Source organism: Euwallacea fornicatus, chromosome 13 (genome assembly GCF_040115645.1).
Source record: "Euwallacea fornicatus isolate EFF26 chromosome 13, ASM4011564v1, whole genome shotgun sequence".
NCBI classification, from domain to species: domain Eukaryota; kingdom Metazoa; phylum Arthropoda; class Insecta; order Coleoptera; family Curculionidae; genus Euwallacea; species Euwallacea fornicatus.
Window position 1 is genome coordinate 4,389,295 of NC_089553.1, and position 21,245 is coordinate 4,410,539.

The 21,245-nt window shown below is 38.4% G+C and overlaps 1 protein-coding gene across 14 annotated transcripts in view; it reads left to right on the forward strand.

Annotated features, from left to right (window-relative positions):
* Window positions 1-1,537: 1,537 nt before the first annotated feature.
* The window catches only part of Stacl (Stac-like), a 129,377-nt gene continuing 109,669 nt past the window's right edge, over window positions 1,538-21,245 (forward strand). For 13 of the 14 annotated variants that reach the window (XR_010732745.1, XM_066289610.1, XM_066289613.1 and 10 more), the window contains exons 1-2: window positions 13,174-13,314; window positions 18,230-18,408. Coding sequence is in view for 13 of the 14 variants with exons in the window: in XM_066289610.1 (XP_066145707.1) it covers window positions 18,309-18,408 (100 nt within the window). In the remaining variant the exon portion in view is untranslated. Of the gene's footprint in view, window positions 1,637-13,173; window positions 13,315-18,229; window positions 18,409-21,245 lie in introns of those variants that run through there. The other variant, XM_066289611.1, reaches the window with a different exon arrangement.

Below are 21,245 nucleotides of genomic sequence, written 5' to 3' on the forward strand. Positions count from 1 at the left end.
TAAGGTCGGGAGATCGTGGCGGCCGTTCAGTTGCACCTCTTCTACCGATCCTCGTTCCAGAGGAAACCTCATCAAGATATTCTCTCACAGCCACGGCATAATGTGGTGGAGTTCCATCTTGTTGGAACTAAGTATTAATGGCAACCTCTTTTCCATTTTTTCAAGCAAAAATTGCGGCGGTGGTTGGAACTATTTCGTTTTGCCATAAGTGCGAGTACCACGCGTTGTTTAAGCTCCTCTTTAGGAAAAATAGACCGATGAACTGGTTGCTGATTACACTCATCCATATATAGAATTTTTGCGGATGTCGTGTATGCAGTCTGAATCCCACGAAGATTGCTTGCGAACCAGTAGCGACGATTATGTTGACGAGTAAATCCATTTAGGCAAAACGTTGCTTCGTTCGAAAATAAAATTCTGGAAAAGAACTTATTATCCTGAATGCCCTTTTCCTGCATCACTTCACAAAATTCCGTCCTGCGATCAAAATCTTCAAGCGTCAACTCTTGGATAAGGATTATTTTGTATGAATGAAATTTTTCTCGTTTTAAAAGATTGCTTACTGATTTCGCAGACACATCAAATTCATCGGCAAATTTGCCAGTAGACTGCATGGAATTTTCATCGATAGATAAAAGAATATCCCGTCTTTTATGGCCAGCAGTTGCGGCCCGAGGTCTTCCACAGTTTGGAGCAGCTTTCACCCTTCCAATTTGTTAAATTTTTTTTATTCACCTCGCAAACTACACATTCATCAATGGATTGATGCGGATATTTCTCATTAGATATGGGACGCACCTCTTCGTGAGTTCCTTTGGGATTTGCATACCTCAAAGGCATTAAAATTTCAGTTCTTCGCTTTTCGGACGAACGATCCATTTCGGACTTCAGACACCTTTCCAGCTGAAAACGAAAAGTCAGTAGTGGTAGCTGGATAGGGGCGAACATTTCTAACATGGAAAACGATTCGTTAAAGGTTTTTTTTTTTTTTTTAAATAAAATTGCGCCTGTTTAAGCATTTTTATTAATCGGACTCGTGAAATTTCTAAAGGCGTTATGACAGTTTTTGCGAGCACTGTGTAAAGATGAAACGGACAGAAGGGGCCTTGAAAATCACGAGGCCCCAGCTTACTGGAGCTTTGGCAGGCGTAGTCCGAGACGCAGCTCGTGCGGCAGTGATACCGATAAGCGAATTCTTCCGCAGACCTGGGGTCCCTCTCTAACTCCAGTCCCATCGCTAGACAAACAGTTCTCCTTCGGGTCCTAGAACCTCTTGGCACCGGCAAAACGAGAACATCTACTCCTTTGCGTGCACCGCCCGGAGAGGGGGGGGGGGGGCGGTGGGGAGATTGTGCAGGACCACGCAACAAGGACTCCCAAAAACGGTGTGATTAGGGCCTGCTTTTACGTTGGGGACACATCAAAGGAGTGCTTAAATATAAAGGAAACCTATATAATTAATATATCGAAAAAAACAATAAGCTTGCGCGCTCTGTACTCTGGGACAGGTAAAGCGTCGCGACGCTTTAGTACAGCGCCGGCTACCAAACCGAAATAAATACGCGGCGTCGGACGGGTTCGGACGCCAAGGCGAGTTCTAGTGAGTTTAAATTTGAATTTTTGCGACATGCCTTAGGTATGAAAAACGTTCTGTAAATGTGACGCCAATTTTACGTACAGTTTATTTACACCAACTGGGATTTAATTACGCGGCAAACTTGTCGAAAACTCTTTGGATAAACTTAAACTAAACCTGTTCAAAGACGACAAACTATTAGATAACGCAAAAGATTAGGTACACTTTAAATATAAATAAATCTGAAAATACACCAATCTGTATCTGTATTAGAGTATATCTGGCACAAAACTCTATTACGACGACAGCGTACGTGAGAGAAGCGTCGAAAAAACGCAAAGGAAATTCTGAAATAAATCTTTAAACTGGCGGTTAAGTTTTTTTAATTAAACTTTCGCATGGTAAGAAGTTTTAGTACCACTAAAACTATATTTCAAGTTCTCGAATACTCGGCAAACCAATACTTCCGACTTGTTTATTTTCTCAAGTATTCGAAATTGGTGTTTGTTGCCTTAGCCCAAAGGCCTAAAGTATATTGGGGCGTGAGCTTGTTGGCAATTGAGCTTTAGCAATTTCGAACGAACGTTTCGAATTAGAATAATGAAGAAGTAAAAGGAGTTTTTCGTCCGATCGACGGTGGAAGCGGCCTTTTACTGACACATTGCGGGCCGTAAAAAGCCGCTTTTAACACTTGTAAGTATCGATTTTACTGCCTTGGCGTTAAAAAGTTTGTGGATAACTGCAAATTTCGTAGCGAAGCGACGATAGGCCAATTTTGATGCCGAGGCAGTAAAAGCTAAGAGTCCAGGATGCCGACAGGGAGGACTCCCCTCGCGAGCCAATTTTTCTCATTCGTCTCCTAATATTGATGTTTTCCTTTAATCATTTTATTTATTTATTATTTTTATAATTCCGCGTATGAATCGGGTTTCGAAATATTTTATTCAAGCTTTAGGATCGATTTATCAAGACTTACTCCACGAAACCAATCAAGCGATCACTGCAACATATAGGATGATATTTCCCGTGGGGTCAGATATTTTTTCGCCCTCACAATCCCAAAATTCTTCGGAGTGTGTTGACCGTTTCGGTCCGAAAATCCGAATTTCTCTATTCGAGTTAGGACTGTTTGGCACTCCTCCTTGCACCGCCCAATTAGCGCCGTTTTAAGCTTTTTGCAAAAATACCAGATGATACGCACCGTTTTTCTGCTGAGATATTAAATTTCATGTATATTGCAGCGCTTTGGTACCTAAAACGAGATGTTTTTCCCATATTTTTGCAAATAACTCCGAAACATTGGCAGCTATACAGTAAAGCCGAGAAGAGGAAAAACGTTTTTGAACGAAACGGCGGAATCGATTTTTCGGGCGGAAACGGTCAGTGGCGCACCGCAAAAGCGGATTTGACCCTTCAGACACGTGACCCTGGTGGGCAACTTAATTAGGCATTCTGAAGTCAAAATTTTGATAAAAAATTTCGAGAGTTGTCAGCGCCACAAGCAAAGTTCGGAAAAATTGTCGAAATTTAAACACGCCGTATATGAAGAACTTTTGTACAAGACAAATTCGGCCGTTTTGTAATGTTTTTACAGAAAGTGTGTGCGAATGAAGTTTGGCCCGCTGGGTGGGGACCCTGTATGGTGCATCTATAAAAAAATCGATGGAGAAAGGATTTTCATTAATCCCAAACTAATAACCTATTAATTTGAACCTGGATGTGGATAGGTATTTTCATCTAACGAATCTTTCAAATATTTAAAACGGTTTGATTAGAAAAAAATTCATCGAGCCTCCAAAATCAACAAACAGCTTTTTCATTTTAGAGGTCTGTTTTTTGTTTAATTTTCCGCAGTTTTCAAATTAATGAATAGACCTGGTTTACTCAACTGTTAAATAATAATTAATAGATATCTAAATCGGATATATAACCTGATGATTGATGAATTTTTATCGCAACGACTGTTTTTTTTTTTTTTTATTATGTAACGGGTGCGTCAAAACATTCTTGGTTAAGAGTGATTTGAAATAAATTTTGTTTACCGCACGGTGCAAAATGTTTTAAATTGATTTCAAATCGAGTCCAATTTGATACAGATTTTACCGTAAAATCCAGTGGCGTAGTTCGGATTTTTTTGCCAGCGCGCATTATTTGCCAGCAAAAAAATAAAAACAGTCTACACGCAAGATATTCTCTAAATGGTTCTAATAATACTAAATTTGTCCTAAATATTATTTATTTATTAGAGAATCAAAAATTTTGAAAAATTTCTAATTTAATTTTTCAATAAAACTTTAACACCCTTTATCTTCCTAATCAAGCATTATTGGAAGATGGCCTATATAGGAAAACACATTATTGTTCAATATACTATCATGTCTTCAAATAATAACGAAATACTTATGACAAACCTTGTATATTTTACTGTCTCGCATTGAAAAAAAAACGATTTTTTTTCATTTCTTCCAAACAAATGGCTTTTTGCACAGCATTTGCCCAAGATATCTCTAATACTCCGTATAGTTGTTAATATAGTTATCCCATTAGCTTTCCAAATAATTTTCCGAATGGGAGATACATAAAAATATGCGGCTTGATAGCACTGTTGCGGCATAATCCAGCGGCGTAGTTAAGATTTGTTGCGGCATGTGCCGATATTTGTAATTTTTTTATTTTAATGGGATTTTCTTTAAGGGAAAATCCTATATATATACGGGGTGTTTTATATGCATGTCCACAAACTCTCAGAGGGTATGGAACTCATAAACCAATATTTAGATCTAATGAAGTTAGGCCCGAAATCGTTTCGTTCCCAAAGTACAGAGTATCATTATTTTTATTTTTTAAATATTTTTAAAACGTGTACGTTCTGAAATAGGCAAAAATTTCATGCGACCATGGGACCATCCAATGGGATGTTTTTAATGAACAGAATAATTCGCCACTGACTTTTTTTGATACGAATATATTTTGTTAATACTCCATCAATTCTTAATAATAAAAAAAAAAAACGTTCCTTAATATTTTCAGCCTTTTACCCATGTGGAAACGTTGGATGGCTGCACCGACGCCACTGATGTAGATGGAAATGTTCTGAGTCCTTCATAACATTCACACTTATTCCGCCATAGTGTGTCTATAATTTTATATTCTTATCCGAAACCGTTTTTGAAATATTTAAAAAATGAAAAAAAGGCATTAAACACTCTACCTTGGAAACGAAGCGAATCCAGACCTAATTTTATTCGATTTAAATATTTGTTTTCATGAGTTCTGCACCCCCTAAAAGCAATCGGTATGTTCATGAAACACTCTATGCACAAAGTGCCTCGAATTACTTGTGGGGACAAAGAGCAAAGCAAATCCCTGCCACTAAAATATTAATATTCAGGATACTTGTATTTCAAAAGGTCATATTAACAAAGATACAGGGTGTTACAATTTCAATTTAATTTTTGATTTTATTTCATATCGTAACTGTTTTTTGACTTGTGGCATTGAAATTAGGTATGCGGGGTTTTTTCGACAAACTAGTGCTATCGGTTTTTTCTTGTAGCTAATAGAGGGCGCAACTTGAAACCGTCTTGGCTAGCAAAAAAGGGTCTAATTTTTTTCTACGCACCTCTAGGGGTCCGATTAATAAAAAATATTATTCTATTTACTATTTTAGATAAAAAAGGTACATATATGGCTATGCTTTCTGGTTTTCAAAAAAGTAGGGTCCTGCATCGACCCACGGCGACCCATAATCTTTAGGTTTGCTTCGATGCATTTGCCGAATTAGCAATATTTGGAGCACTGACGTCTGGGCCTCTAACAATACACAAGAGGAAAGAAGTTAACACCTCTCCAAAGAGAGGGACACTTTATCCATCTCAGACATCAACTTAACTCTAATTGGAACTTCAAACGCATTTAAATAGTTTCCAAATTTAAGCGATGTCTAATTGACTTTAAGCAAATATTTACGTCCGCCTTGTTGGCAAAGGACATCAAACATTCCGCCTTTACTTCCCAATTTTCTAGCTTTGAACTTGCAATTTAAATGGCATAGTTCGACATCGTTTTTCCTCCATAGCAACAAATTTACAACACTTCTTTCTCTGTGGGCATGTTTGCTTCTTTTGTCGATGCCGCACAGGCGTTAGACAAAGGGAAAAAATTTTGAATAATGCGAGGCAGGCGGCAAAGCGGCGCTTTCAGGGCCTAGGCCGTAAAGTGCCGATCTCACTGCCCGGGCAGCGAGAGTTTTTCGCGGGCTTCGCACAGCACGAGTTAAAAAACTGAAATCCAAGGTATATGAAGAAATTGGTTCTAATCGAGAAAAAAATTATGTGTTTTGCTTGGCGAAAACGTTCATTTTAAGCAAACATTAACCTGCGTCAAATCCCTCACCTCTTCGCTCTGCCAAATAAATAACTATTCACTAGCTACCTGACCATCTAAGACAAGAATGGTCGGATAGGGACAATAAGGTTAAAAAGGGCGCGAACAACCTAGCATAGAGAAGCGGGAAGATTAGTTAGCCGCGAAGAAGAAGTTGAGGGAGCTGTTAGGGACCGGACCTGGCGTGACGTGTAAGTGTAAAAACACGCGAACAACAGAGATAACCGAACCAAAATACATTAATTAAGCAAACGAATGATTATTCATTCGATGCCCGATCGTCCAGGGATTTAATGAAACAACTTCAACACTATATGATGAGGGTAGCTGATAACTTTTCCAGAAACACAGTTATCAGCTATTTAACATGATTTGCTCATTACGCGCCAAAAAATCAGCTAAAACAAACACAATTTTCCTAGTTGTTGTGTTTCGATAACCTTGGGCCGCAAGTACTGTAATAATCCTTGCAAAAACACTCCTCTTGATAGTTATTACCTTTTCAGAAAGGTTTAATTAAATGTTATTGCGAAAAATACTTTGATATTAACAAAATAAACTGAAATATGAACTCTCTATATCCTGAAAGATATTCGCTAAACGAATAAACAATGTACAACTTGGCGAACCATAAATCGCTTTTCAATCGTAAAACGCTGCTGGTTATGATGCGTTAACAGCTTTTCGTGATTTTATTAAATTATTTTTATTATGGCATCCAGTTTTGAATTGGTCTTTAGAAAGTATATTTTCGTTTAACAAAATTATTTCGTTTAAGTGCGTTTCATCAATCTTAACCATCCCAGCATTTTTCACCATTTTCATTAGGAAAAGTCAATCAATTTAAAAGGAACTTAATGATAAATGATGTAAATTTTTCCACCGACAATGTTTACGTCGTCTGTAATTGCTGAATTTTCTGCCCTGAATTTTCTTAAAAATTATCTCCTTTAGTTCTGTTAGCTTCGGCGTCGAATCAGCGTTCCTTCGTTCGTCATTTTTCGTCAACTTTATGGGCAGTTCTAAATCTCCTTTCTGGATGGTGATCCGGAGTGAATTCATCACCAAGCAGTGGGAGAGCTGCGTGAACAGTCCTCGCAATTTCCACATCAAGAGCCAATACGTTCGGCTGATGATTGGGTGAATTGCACGTGAGTTCGGAGTTGCAACGACGAATCTGGAGTTGTATCATTCTGCGTTAATTTTAGCTCATTTTCCCTTCGACTTATCTTTGTGGCTAGCGGGACTTCCACACCGCCTCAGACCCGGTTTTTGACGACTCCCGCACCTCCTTCTTCCCGTTCAAGTAATCTTCCCACTCCTCTCTTTTAGCTCGTGTCCTGAAGTTCGTACTTAGACATCTTCGCTGTTAGCGCTTGTTTAAACTTCCACTTATAAGCTTCAGACTCGGTTTTTTACAACTCCCTCACCTCCGTCTTCCTGCTTACGTAATCTTCTGGCCTTTCAAATTTGGCTTGTTTGCTAAATTTCGTGTTTAGTTATCCTGTTTAGACTTTCGCATCACATCATACTACTCAGCCGTTAAAAACTCCCTTAACTTCTTTTTAACTTTTAAATAATCTTCTTGCCAAAATGCTGAGACTGGGGATCACAAAGCATTACTCTGTGACGAAACAAAGTGACACAGACAACGTTAAACTGTTTTATTATTATCGCTTCGAATACAATTATGAAACTGTAAAAAAGTAAAATTCTAATTTGGACTTATACGAATGTTGATGTTTTTATTATTTATTTTCCCCATTTATCAATTATTTTTCTAATTTTTCTGCAGCTTCGAGAGTGTTTGCGATACTCAGTCCAAATTTTAACATGAGGCCATTCATTAAGGTTTACCCCACTGCGCGATTCAGGTGATTGCCGCAATCTACAGGATGATATTTCTCCTAGAGTCGTATGCCCTTTTACCCTGTCTTAATCTTCTGTAGTATGCAGACCATTTTAGGCTGAAAGATCGAACTTCTCTACGAAATTTGGATTTCTGAAAAAAATCGTCAGTCTTGTGGTTGATGATGGCGGAAATGCCGACACGTCACACCAAAACGCACCATCTTGTCAAGAAAAAAGAGACCGTAAGACTGGAAAATTGTTTTCAGCTTGTGTCCTCGAATAAAATCGGGACACTGGAAAAACTGAGCTGTAAAAATTCGGGAATAGCCTGAACTAACCCAAATTAGAAACGCCAATCCATATTGTCGTAAATTCGTATGCATCGCGAACCTATAATTAAATTTTTGCCGAGCAAATATCAATAAAATGCATATTTTATGCGGCTTTTAGGTCAACAATGGTAACTACTAACCCAAGCAAAAATACGATGAGAATGCCGCAGGATTGTTCATGGCCTAGAACAACATTTGTGTCATTTTGAATGCGATATATTAATTTTGCCCCAAGTTTTTTTTCCTTACTCACTTAGTTATAAAAATAGCAGATCTGTACGCTAATTTAGCCTCATAGACCCAAACATCTTAAAAATAGACTCTCTACTGGGTAAGCGTGTCATAAATTCTCTACAGTTACTTAACATTTCAAATCCACTTGAGTATGTAAGACTTTTGAGCTCTAGTACCAAGTTAGAGGTGGCAGGTATTAATTAGGACTGCACTATGCTTAGTCGACCGATAATTTTGAATTAAAGGGGCACTCGTTGGAGTTCAATTAGAATCGGCCAGAGTCAGCCCTTTATGAATCGATCTGAAAAACCTCACTTTTTTTCTCTTTCTACTGAGAAATATGTCTAGACCAACACAAATTTCATTTATCGCAACGGAGTTTCTGCTTGTTTGCTCATGCTTCTAAGTAAATTAAATGTGACTACTTACATTTTGATTTAGAGAGAACTAACAAATCCAATTTATCATAGTCACGAATTTTTATCTTTGATACATCTAACAATTTCGCCAAACATGAGCACTGGAAGTTATTCATAAATGGGGAAATACGAAATGTTAACAATCCCCACGTTTGGGGACTTCTTTCGCCACCCCTTTCCTGGACATGCGCATTTCCCAGAAAAATCCTAATCACTACTGTGACAAAGGCAAAATACCGAAATTTTTTCCAACTGTAAGAAATGCCCCCGAAATTTTTTGTCATGAGCTCAAAATATTTTTTCAAAGACCCGCAGGTTTTGTAAGCAAATCTTGATCGCCTGAGAGATACGGGGTGACTCGAAACGTACGTCAGAAAATTGAGGGGGTGATTCATTGGCTGATTGCAAAAATAAAAATTCCGATTAGCATGCATCCGTAAACGTGCCGTTTCCGAGATAAGGGGGGTTAAAAATAATTTTTTTTTTTTAGTTCTTTGGCAATATCTCAGGAACCCTTTGAGCTGCGCAACTCTTCGTTTGTATACATATTATTATTAGTAGTCGCCATTTTTGCGAGCTAATTCAATTTTTTACTCATACGCCAGCGAAGAATATATAAAAGTTTATGTGAGATTCTTCGCCCCTGATTTCTACGCCGCTGGGACAATTGATGTTGTGAAACCACCTTTTAAACCGCCAATGTTTTCTACACAAAAAGCAGTGCTTTTGGGCAAGTTCCAAGGCGAACCGTATTAAAGAAAAATGGCACTTTATGATGAAACGCGACGAAAATGGCAACATAAACAAAAACATTTCATTACCAACACCAAGCAAATAAACAATAAAAATCTCAACAATTGTTGCAGCTGGCCCCTTCTTGCGGCGATGCGAGCTTCCAATTTTTTTCATGTAGAAAACATTGACGGTTTAAAAGGTGGTTTTAAAATGCCAGTTGTCCCAGTGACGTAGAAATTGGGGTAAAAAAACCTCGCAAGAAGCGTGAAATTTCCGCCACTGGCCTCTGAAACACAAATTTTATTAGTGCTAAAATTAACTAATATTAATTGTGTGCAAAAGCTGCGTTCTGTATCTCATAATGTTCCTGAGATATTGTTCCAGAAACTGAAAAAAAAAATTATTTTTAGCTTCCCGTATCTCGAAAAAGGTGCGTTTGCAAGTCAACGCCAATAGGAACTTTTCTTCTCACTGAGCCAAGGACTTACGCCTCTCATTTGCGGATGCAAGTTTTCAAACACCCTGTACTCTCCTCATGTTCTTATTTGCCTCTAAGGGATTTTTTTATCTTATGCCTTGTTCTGGAACCGCGATTTCGTTTTAAGCTCAAATTTGCCGACGTTCTGAAATCAGAAAAGACGAGACGTTAACACTCCTCGGTACGTCACTTTTATGTATACCCATTGAATATCTGTAATTCCCCTAGAGAAGGAAAATCGATAAGGGACAGTTTGTTATTTACACTTTTCACAACAACAATGCTACTGCAATGCTGGTGTTCTAAGTAAAAGTGGAAATAGAATATATTATTACTTGAAAGCGATCAATAGCACGAGAAATGCTTATGTCGTTTTAGCTCAAGCAGCGATCGTTGAAAGAATACATTATGTTAGTAAGAGTTATGGTAATTTGCATTTTCCTGAGAAATGTTTTGTTTTTGTTTGAAAAATCTTTTACCATTTTCCTTCTTTTTTCCCATTCTTTCCTAGTTTTCACTCGATTTTGACAGCAGATTTTGACGCTTTCGCAAAATCTTCACACCATCCAAATTCCTCATAATATTCCGTTTGAGTATTAAAAAGCGTCATATTTACTGCTTGCGTACCATCTTCCCGTTCTGTCCCATTATGTAAATGTCCTTAATGTAGGATATTGCAAGGAAAAGCAATCAATCATTTTCCCTATAAGAAGTTTCGTTAGCTTTTTTAATCTATCACTCACAGCTATAGACTTCTGAATATATTTTTTTAAGTATTTACCTGAAAATGTACTTCACAGCCCGCAATCACGCAATATTTTATGCGTTCCTGCATTGTCATACAATATTTGTGTTTGGAGCACGCCATCGGTATAATTTACGCACGGCTTAGATCTGCAAATAGGACAAAGAAAGTCTATTTAAATAACTGTTTAGAAGTAAAATTGCGTATAATTTATTTATTCAGCTCTTCTCATGTCGAAACTGGAAAAATTTACTATCCCGTTTTAATTAAGTAAACACGCCTAATTTTATGTTCGTCAATCAAACCTGGCAATAAACTGTAGCGTTTTATAGCCGAAGCGGACACAATACGCTTTTCTTATGTTGACTTGTTCCTTTTGTCCAGGAATTTGTTCATTTTTTAAAATGTTTTTTGGGGATAGCGCCTCACTCACCAATAGGGGTGGTGTTGGAGTTGCACACAATTCTCAGTTGAAACCCGCCAAGAATCGTATTCGCCTTTCGCTGAGGGCTCGGACGAACGCCCCTGTTGACGTTTCAGGAACGTCAAAAACGCGCGAAATATTCCAAAAAGATTTTCGCGAAACATGAATTTCGAACACGGCCCTCTCAAACAATCGACCGTCGCCCCATGCCTACAACGTAAATTTATCGTCGGGTGTGTTCCAATATTTATTTAATCGGTGAAAATAAACGACAAGCTCAGATGTACGAAAGGTGAATATTTAAAACGTGCGACGTACTCTGAAATTTCAAAATCATTGTCACCTCTCGAAATAGTATGTTATTAGTCGAGTAATTAGGCTATGATTCTCGGCGGGGAAGTTTGAGTATATAAGCCACGCCAAGCGACCTCCTGAGGGGATGATGCTCATTATATACGAGTACAGTGGCATAGCTGTCCGCGGTTATTTTCCGTCGATTACCTAAAAATCCCGATAAAGCGTCAACATTAACAAGAATGTTCGTCCGAACCCTTGGTAAAGGGCGAATTATTGTCGATTAGTTTTAACTGAGAATTAGCCCGCTCCAAAAACTCCTGATATTGTGTGAAGGATTGTTCTAGGTAAATAAAAAAAATGTATAATCCGCCTCAAACTTGTAAAACTTCCAACAACCTAATTTATGTTTAACATTGCAGGTAATATATCGTCACGATCGTTTCGGTGAAATGCCATTGGGATTATAAGTATCTGCAAGTTCCTAAGAAATTGATATAAAATCGATACGCATGAGACCCTTATCGCGAAAGACTGTGTCGTACGCAACATCGCGATGTGGCATTCCACCAGAGCATGTATGTCATATTTCCGGCAGATGAGGTAGTATATCTGTCATATGGTCGCCTTATCGTGGTACCCGCCAATTCTACTCCAGAAAGTTCAAACTCCCCCATCCGAACCAATTCGTTACCCCCAGAACCTTCCGCAAGAAATCTTGCAGCTGCTACGAACGGTACATCGGCCCACCCATCAACCTCTTCCGCCATTGAGGGTAAAGTAGCAGATAATCAACCCTCCACAAGCAAGGGGCAAGCGTCCGAGGTCCTCCAAGTGATCAAGCCCAAGAAGAAGTTGCTGAAACTAAATTTTAATTTATTGAAGCGGGCCATTAGCACCAAAACCGACGCTCCTCTTACTGCTCTAAGCAGCAGCAGTTCCAGAGTTCGACACTCCGTAGGTCACAGAGATCAGTCCGGACTTGTCACCCCTCCATCCGATGCCTTCCAGCGGTTTTGCAACATAAATCAGCAATCTAACAATAACCATCCTCCGCCGGCTCCTGAACAGAAGAAATACTCCAAGGAGAAGACGCCTTCGGACCAAGGGCTTTATCCTTTGCAGGAGAAGTTTTTTAGCAAGAGGTCTTCATCGTCGTCAACCAAGACCAGCAAGCCTTCGCTGCTCCAAGAAGACCAAAGCAGCAAGAAGTCGAGCAAACGCAGCTCGTCCTCATCGAGGTCGATCAAACATTCTCCTTTGCCCAACAACACAGGGGCTCTGGAGAGATCGCAGAGCCAAATCCAGAGGGAGACGAGGAAGGAACCCAGCAGGAAAATATCGACCCCTAATAGTTTAACGGCCGATGCGTTCTATCCCCTTTCGACTAGCAGGGAAAAAAATTTGGTCGAGCCTAGCCCCGAGCTTGTGGTAAGGAATCGCTCTAGCTCCTTTAGATTATCCTTAAGAAGAAGCAAGACCCCAGAATGTCAGCCATCTCGCCCTGATCGCAAGAAAGATAAGAAAGTGCCCAAGCCGAAACCGGCTCTGGAAAGAAAGCTCTCGTTCTCCGATTACTTAACAGTGAGTCGAGAAAAGCCGTCGGAGGGTCGTGTAGGGCCTTTAGTGTCCGGTGATCGAGATATTGCACGTGAAAAGTCGCCAGTGTTGAGTCTCTTTCGGAAAACTCCTTCGCCCAAGAATCTCGGGCGAGATCGAACTCCGTACTTGAGTCGGGATCGAACTCCGTATGTGAGTCGGGATTCGATTTTATGTTCGCATGAATCGCAAATCGAAGAGAATTCAAGGCCTCCCAGTGCAGGACAGAAACACTCATCAGGTGAAGGTTCTATTATGAGAGTGGCTATTTTTACTCACTAACCACTAATGTAATAATATTCTTGGCATTACTAATGGTTTTCTGAGACTTGTGTGATTACGCATAATTTTGGCTTCGTTTTGTGAGGGTTTGGGAGTTCGTGATATGCATTATTAGTAGTCTGATTTACTATTACTACTATAACATTTTATTTCCTGGATTTCTCGGATTTAGTTGGAGTTCATTTACCGAGAAACGTCTTCCCCGTTATTTTCAGAGGGTTTATTCCAGCAGGTCTTTGAACTAATATGAAACGATATTCTCGTCAGCAAAGGTCTCATTGTTTACGGAGACTTATTTCGATCTGATCTGCCTATAGCTAGGACAGGAGTGCTATTTTTGACCGATTACTTCTAATAATATATTGCCTAGATGGAGCCAATTCTAAGTTATTTAGCAAAGGAACAGCGTCCCAAGTTCATGCTGCAAATACTCGTCAGTAAGTAGCTCAATCCATGTTCATATTTCGGGAACAGCCACCAACATCAAGGCACTTTCAATTTTGAGCGGTTTCATCAACGGTTGTTTGGTCAGTCTCTCAATAGCTGAGGGATCTGGTACCTAATTTAAAGCTGGAAATAAAACCTGTTTTTGAATGGAGGAAAAAAGGGTACATGTACATAATGATTCATTTCAGTTTGACCGAGATAAGGATGTCCAGGGATCTCGTAAACGGTAATAGATACAAACTTGATTCAATGCAGCCGTGCAATGCAATCGCACCCGCGATTGCACGGCAAACTAGCCCCTATTAATTAAAGTTTTCTCCATGTTGCAAGGGTTTTCTTGCCTTTTGCTTCTTTTTCCAGCGCTTTGGTACACAGAGATTAAAAACTGAAGGAAATATTTTCCTAGACAATACTGGGACCCCTCAAATATTGTTTTTACTGCGCATTTTTCGACCGAACAGACATATATACAGGGTTGCCCGTGTAGTATACAAACGTACTTTTCCATTTTTCGTAACGAAACCTCAGGTATATTTCCACGTTTTTAGGTTCTTTAAGGAATTCCGAAGGTGTTTCATGTAACGTACCCACGTCCACATTCAGCAATTTAACAAAAACACAAAAAAATAGCAACAACGAAAGAACTGTTATTACTTGAGAAATAACAATGTAAGCTACTATCCCAGTCTAGTGTATTAGATGATCGAACTGTGCTCCGTTGCCTTCCTGAAAGTGAGCAAGCCGCAATTCGAATTCCTCAAGAACTTTTCTCAGCATTTGATGAGGTATTCATTGAGTTCCTTGTGTAATTGTATTTTTCAACTGTTTCATGTTGTTGGATTTATTTAAATACGCCCTATCTTCAAGATACCCCCACAAAAAAACCCATGGGGGTGAGGTCCAGTCACTAACCTGGCAGGCCATTCTAATTGCCCCCTTCGTCCAGTTCACCGAAAAAAAATATATTCCGAATTTTTCAGGGAACTCAAAAACGTCCTCATATACATAGAGTTCCATAAGAAAAAAATGAGAGTCAAATCGTCTGCTACATGGGTAACTCTGTGCGTATTTATTGCATCAGAAAGGGCGCAACTGAAAACGATGCTATTTAATGTGTTCCGGCATTTTCATGAAAAATATTTCGAATTTATGCGGCATTTTCGGTCCTCTATGTACAGGGTGTTCCAACAAGGGAGGACGTCGTCTGCGTCTGGAGAACTACTTATTGTGGAGTCCTAACAAAAATAAGTATGACTTAAACGGCCAAGAGAATCGCTGAAAAATATTTTCAAGTTCGTAACTATACCGCTATGTGGCGCTTTTTACATGACTAACTAATAAAATGCGATTTTTGGTCAAATTTGTCAGGAGAACGTATATTTTATATATAAAATATCAATTTTCGGACGATTTACCACAACTTTAGGGTGGGGGAAGCTTTTGATGTCAGTTGAAAAAATACAGTTTTCTCAACGATAGCTAAATACTGAACTATACTGTAATCCCTCGTTAGAAAGGTGGCCTTTTTCAGGCTATGACGTGGAGATTATATCACTTCATGTCATTTCAACGCAAAAATCGCTAGATGGCGCTATCTGACAACCTCGGTAATTGTTCAGGTTATTTCGGAAAACTTAAAGGGAAAAGAATAATTTTTATTGCACCATTCGAAAGAACGTCAAATTCTGCTCGGTATAATCGAATCGTGTGTAAATTCCTTTACTTAGCGGTAAATTAGAGCGATTTGAGAAGAAGACTTTATGACGCATGAAATGAGCCAGTTTCGCCTATCAATCAAGTAGACCGTGAGCGTGTCCACGTTTACCTACGTCACATATTTAAAACAAACGCATTTCAATTAATGCCACTTTATAGATAAAATTATTTTATTGATTTTTATGTTTATTTTGTTGTGTTTATCTGTGGATCATACGTCTTTGCATGTTTACTTATGGGGTAGATTAGAAGATCAAGTGTTTCAAAGTAGACTGACTACAAAAGAAGACATAAAACGTGGGATCCGATATGCCGTAGCGTCCATCACTTTGGGAGAAATCCTAATTGCAGTTTTCACTGCGCAGGAACGACTTTGATTGTGCTTCGAAAATGATAGAAAGCAACCTGAACATCTTAAAAATATTTAATGGTGTTTAATTTTTAATGTTCTTGAAATCTTAGTTGTGCTTCCAAGTTATTAGCCTTAATTTAAACTGCATTTAAATAACCTCCTACTTAGTTAATAAGCGAAGCTAGTCTATTTCAAGCGTATAAAATCCTCTTTTAAATTGCTATAATTAAGTACTACATAAAGATATTTGCACCGGGCTCCAATTGTACTAACCGGAACTTGACGCCATTTTGAACGGTGCAACAAAAATTATAGGTTTCCCTTCAAATTTCCCGAAATAACTTGAAAAATTACCGAGGTTTTCAAATGGCGCCACCTAGCGATTTTTCGTCGGACTAACGTAAAGTGATATAATCGTCGCATCACAGCCTGCAAAAAGACCTTTCCAACGAGATAGTACAGTATATTTTTGTGTTTGGTCGATTAGGCTTTAGATCAGTAAACAACTAGTGTCAAAATCGGTAATATTTTGGTATTTCACTGGTGCTGGCACCGATCACCGCTGAAGCTTTAAATTCGACGCTTAGTGGAACTTTAAATTTGAGGTCTGCGACATTCTTTGGCGGCCGTTATGCATCTCCTCCGCAGAAAAGTACATTTGTATTGGCTTGGGATATTGCACCGCTATTATTAATGGGACGTATTTTAACAAAACTCTGCTATCGAACGTGAATGATGAGTTCATCATTAACGCACAACTGACAAGTAAAACTCGAAAGTAATGGTGAGATGAGAACATGCTACCAAACATCCAAGAGACGTTAAAAGTTGCAGGAAAGAGAAAAAATGCTCCTTAGATGTTTAGTTTGCACCACCTCGCCGGTCTTATTCAGGAAAATATGTTACTTCGTTATTAAGTAATGAAATCTAAATTTCACCGCATATTTTCTCTAACCGAGTGTAAAAAGGATTTTAAAGTCGGTTACACAAAATAAAAAAATTTAGGGTATACGGAACCATATAATGCGGATTTCGTTTGCATTTTCACATATAAGCGAGCTTTAAAACCTTATAACTCAACTCAGTCTCGGCTTGCATCCCTTATAGTCTGCAACGTAACGGAATCTATTCCAAAGCAAACATGAAAGCATTTATTCATATGATCAAATTAACTCATACTGATTGAAATAATGTGAAGAGCGTTTTGTTCAGAGGAACTTTATTTTGATAACTTTAACTTGCCTCCATTTTAGGTAAGTGGATCACTTTAAACTGAACGTGCAAGCTGACAGATCAGTTCATTTAGCTGTGACGCAATTCTGCTATTTAGACAGGTTTCTAAAGATTTTTTCTCTATTAAATTAACAAAATCTAATAAATCATTATTGCAACACATAATGTCAAAACTTTTAACATTTAATATGCAAAACTATTTTTGGTTATGTGTCAAGAACGCAACTGACAAGTGCGTTTAATTGAACAATTTCGTCATCCGTTTTTGACATAGAAGTTTGAAGGTCTGCTCCTAGGGGGCGCCATTAGGTTGAAGTCTCGACAGGGGCGAATCGATTTTAGTCCATTATTCATTTATATTGTAAGCTACTAAATGTCCAGTTCAATGAATTTGCTTATATCACAGTTTTTAAAGGTCTCTGCATGATATTGTTAGAGAAGTAGATAATTGTGTAATTGTTTTACGAGTCATTCCTGCGATACGATAGGCGCTTTGGCATTGCGCTATCACAACACTAGCGCTGGCTTTGTGAAAATTCTTTTATTCCTAGACCATAAAGTAGCACTTTATGTGCGAGTTCTGAGGTAAACAATGAGACGCTTTAAATCCGCTGGGGAAAGATAAAGTTATTCCCCAAGATCCTATGAAGCTTTTGTAACGAACGTGGGCTGTGCTTCCTGAGCTTAAACGTTTTTTTTTTTTTTTAATGATTAATGGTTTTGGAATTTAGTTATTTAATATCTTAACAAGTGTAACGACAGTTCGATTATTAAACGGATGATAATCTATATTGGCAAAGAAATATAGGCGAATTTAAAAATAGATCGCAGCCGGATTGTCTGTGCCAACAAGGTGATTAAACGGGGTTATAAATTTTAATAAAATATAATGAGACGTTTTGTGTTCCTGCATGAAAAAAATTCCAATGTGGCTCTCTATTTATATTAAGAGTGAATTTTAATGAATTTGTTTTGGGTGGAAGTTGCCAGTTGAGCGACCGACAACTTATCACGATTGACTCCATTCGCCATGCGAGAAATCGTCCCCTCGTCGGTCGCTCGCTCTGGTCAATAACAATCGATGATTTTAGGCATTTTTTAATTTTCTGGATCGATAAATTTCCAGATCGCAGAAGCGACGCCTCCAAATCCAAAGGCGGTCACCGACGCAAGGAACGCGCCTAAAACCATAAGTGACCGTGGCAATGGCGTCAAACGAATCGGCCCTTAAGGATTTGATCCACCCCTCCTACAACGAACACCTCAAATCCCATAATGCCGTCAGTTTTAAGCTCGTCAAGACCGGTAAGTAGTTTTATGTGTTCGTTTTATTGGATTAGTCCCGGAAAAGTCTCCAAACTGGATGGCTTTGTTCATCCATTTAGCGGGAGAGATTTTATTGCCACTCTTTGCATCAGAATGTCTCCTTTTTACTTGCTGAAGGATAGATCTATATATCAGATTACCCTCAAAACTGATATAGTCACAAAGGAATAGAAGCAACTTTGAACTAATGTCGGATTTATGCCTGAAATTTATGGGGCTGCTTTTAGGGCTGTAGTGTCACATGATACCTTCAAGGTAACATGAATCCTTTTAGCTGGATGTAAAATCGATCGAGTACTTTCCTCTTGTATTGAAATTTGTCATACATCACTTCGTTTCGTGTCGTTCGAACAGGCCGCAAGGTTGTATAGACGTTCACGTGTCGCGCCGGCTTTGGTAGCTAGTAAAAGTATATAAAACCATAAATTACCCGGGGACAGGTCCAGAGTAGACCCGTAGGAAACAAAAAATAACATTTAACATAAATTTGTCTCCGCAAATAAATGGATGAGAGGGTGTTAAATAGGCATGAAAATTGCCAAAGCGAATCTCTTACTGGGGCCTTTGAAAATTCATTTGATACCAGATGAAAATCCCGCCAAGATTAACGGTCGTGGGTGGTCGTGTCACAACCAGGATTGACAACCAAAACGAATACATGAAGAACCAGCAGTTCCGCATAGGCCAGTTAAAAACTGAAGGAAATATTTTTCATGGAAATACGGGAACGCGTCAAATAGCGTTGTACAGAATTCTGTACAACGCTATCTGTCTAGTAGATAAATGGACTTTTTCAATTTTTTTTCTTACGGAACCACATACACATTATGAGTTTAAGTTGTTTGCGAAATTCTGAACAAATCTTACGTACATATAAATTCAACAGTTATCGAAATATTTGCGCAATATGGCAATTAGAATGGCCTGCAAGATCGCCTGACTTCACCCCTATGGACTTTTTGATGGGGCAATCTGAAACGTAGGGCGTATTTGGATAAAGTCAACAATCTGGAAGAGTTAAAAAATAAAATTACACAAGGAGCTCAACAAATACCTCCTCAATCGATGAGAAAATTTCTTGAGGAATTTGAATTGAGGCTTGCCCGCTGGCAGGAAGGCCACTGGGCACAGTTAAAGCATTTAATACATTAGATTATAGTAACTTCACTGTTATTCTTTAAGTGTTAACGGTTCTATCGTTATTTCTATTTTTTGTGATTATTTTCGAAAACTGTCGAATTCAAACATGGGAATTTTACATGAAATATGTTCAGAATTTCTCAAATAACTCAAAAACGTCTAAATATACCTAAGGTTCCATTTAAAAAAAAATGGAAAAGTATATTTATCTACTACATGGCTACTACGTCCAAAAATGCACAAGTAACAACAATACTTGACGTGTTCTAGCATTTCCATGGAGAATATTTCCTTCAATTTTTAACGAATTTATGCGGGACTTTTGGTCCTCTATGTAGATTGATGTAGGACATACTACGTCCTCCGAAGATAAAATATCCGTGGAAACAAAAGGATGCCACATTCATGTGATCTGCTCAAAACGAGAGTACTGAACAGGGCCGTAGTGAGGCCGCGATTACACTGATAATTTTTTTAATCAAGCTCTTTTAACAAATCACATTTCTCAACGACTACTAAAACTAAAGCCTAAGGTACCAAAAGGGCTTATCATCATATTATCAGCTAAATTATTACGCACCTTGTAATGTTTGCAGTAAATACTCCCAATTCAAAATCAAACCAGTTCAATCCTGTGAAACACCGCCGCACTTGTAAAATGTTGGTTGTTCGGACGAGACAGCCAACCAATCAGCGTCGACCAACTTAGCTATCTCGCGTTTGGTTTCTTTACATGGATATTTTATGTTCGTGAGACAGACTATAGATCCACTGAAAATCAAGTCCCGATGCTGTTTAATTTTGGTCACTTACTGTTAGGTCACCCTATATCAGTTTTCACCCTGTATACAAGATATCCGTTTTTGGATTCAACCATAAGAATTTCGAGACCCATAGACGATACTAGTTCCGTTAAACTCAGGCAAAGTTTCGGAATTTGGAGTTCAAGAAAATGCAGTTTTAAAATGTCTAAAATTGGGATGAATTTTTGAGATATTTGTCAAAAACTTAAGTTTTGAAAAAATGTTTTTATTTTGTCAAATTATTGAGATTTTGTCAATATCTAGTTTCCGTGTCCTATAACTAGCCGATGTATATTTGAAATATAACGTTTCGACGTACGGAAACCATCATCAACTTTGATTTCCCTCACGGGCGCCATCTGGAATTTTCACATTTTTTTAATTAACCTTTTTTCTAATTGACTGCTCTCTGATTCCTACGCTGCAAGTGAGAAATTCCCTCAGTATCTCAAAATGGCAAATGTTTAATTAATCCATTGAAACATCAGCCCCTAAAGCCATCATTCAAAGGTTCAACCCTGGGAAGCTTATTAAGCCCGTATTTAGAACTTGCTCAGGAATGGAGTAAGATAACTCAAATTTTGCCTTCCAATAATCGAGCTTTGGCCTTTGATTAACGCATTGATGAGTACAAGATTACAATTTTCGAAAATAATTATTATTATCAATAGTTTTACCAAAACAAAATATAATGCGTTTCTCCTTATTCTCCATTTCTCCCTAATAGAATCGCGGAAATTTCATAAATCGTTCATTAATAAACCGCATTAATACACGATTTTTTAACACTTAATTTTACAAATTTTCAATTCGGTTTTGCCGGCTACGACCAGCCAACCACATTGCAACAAAACTGGTCAAGTGCTTAGCATC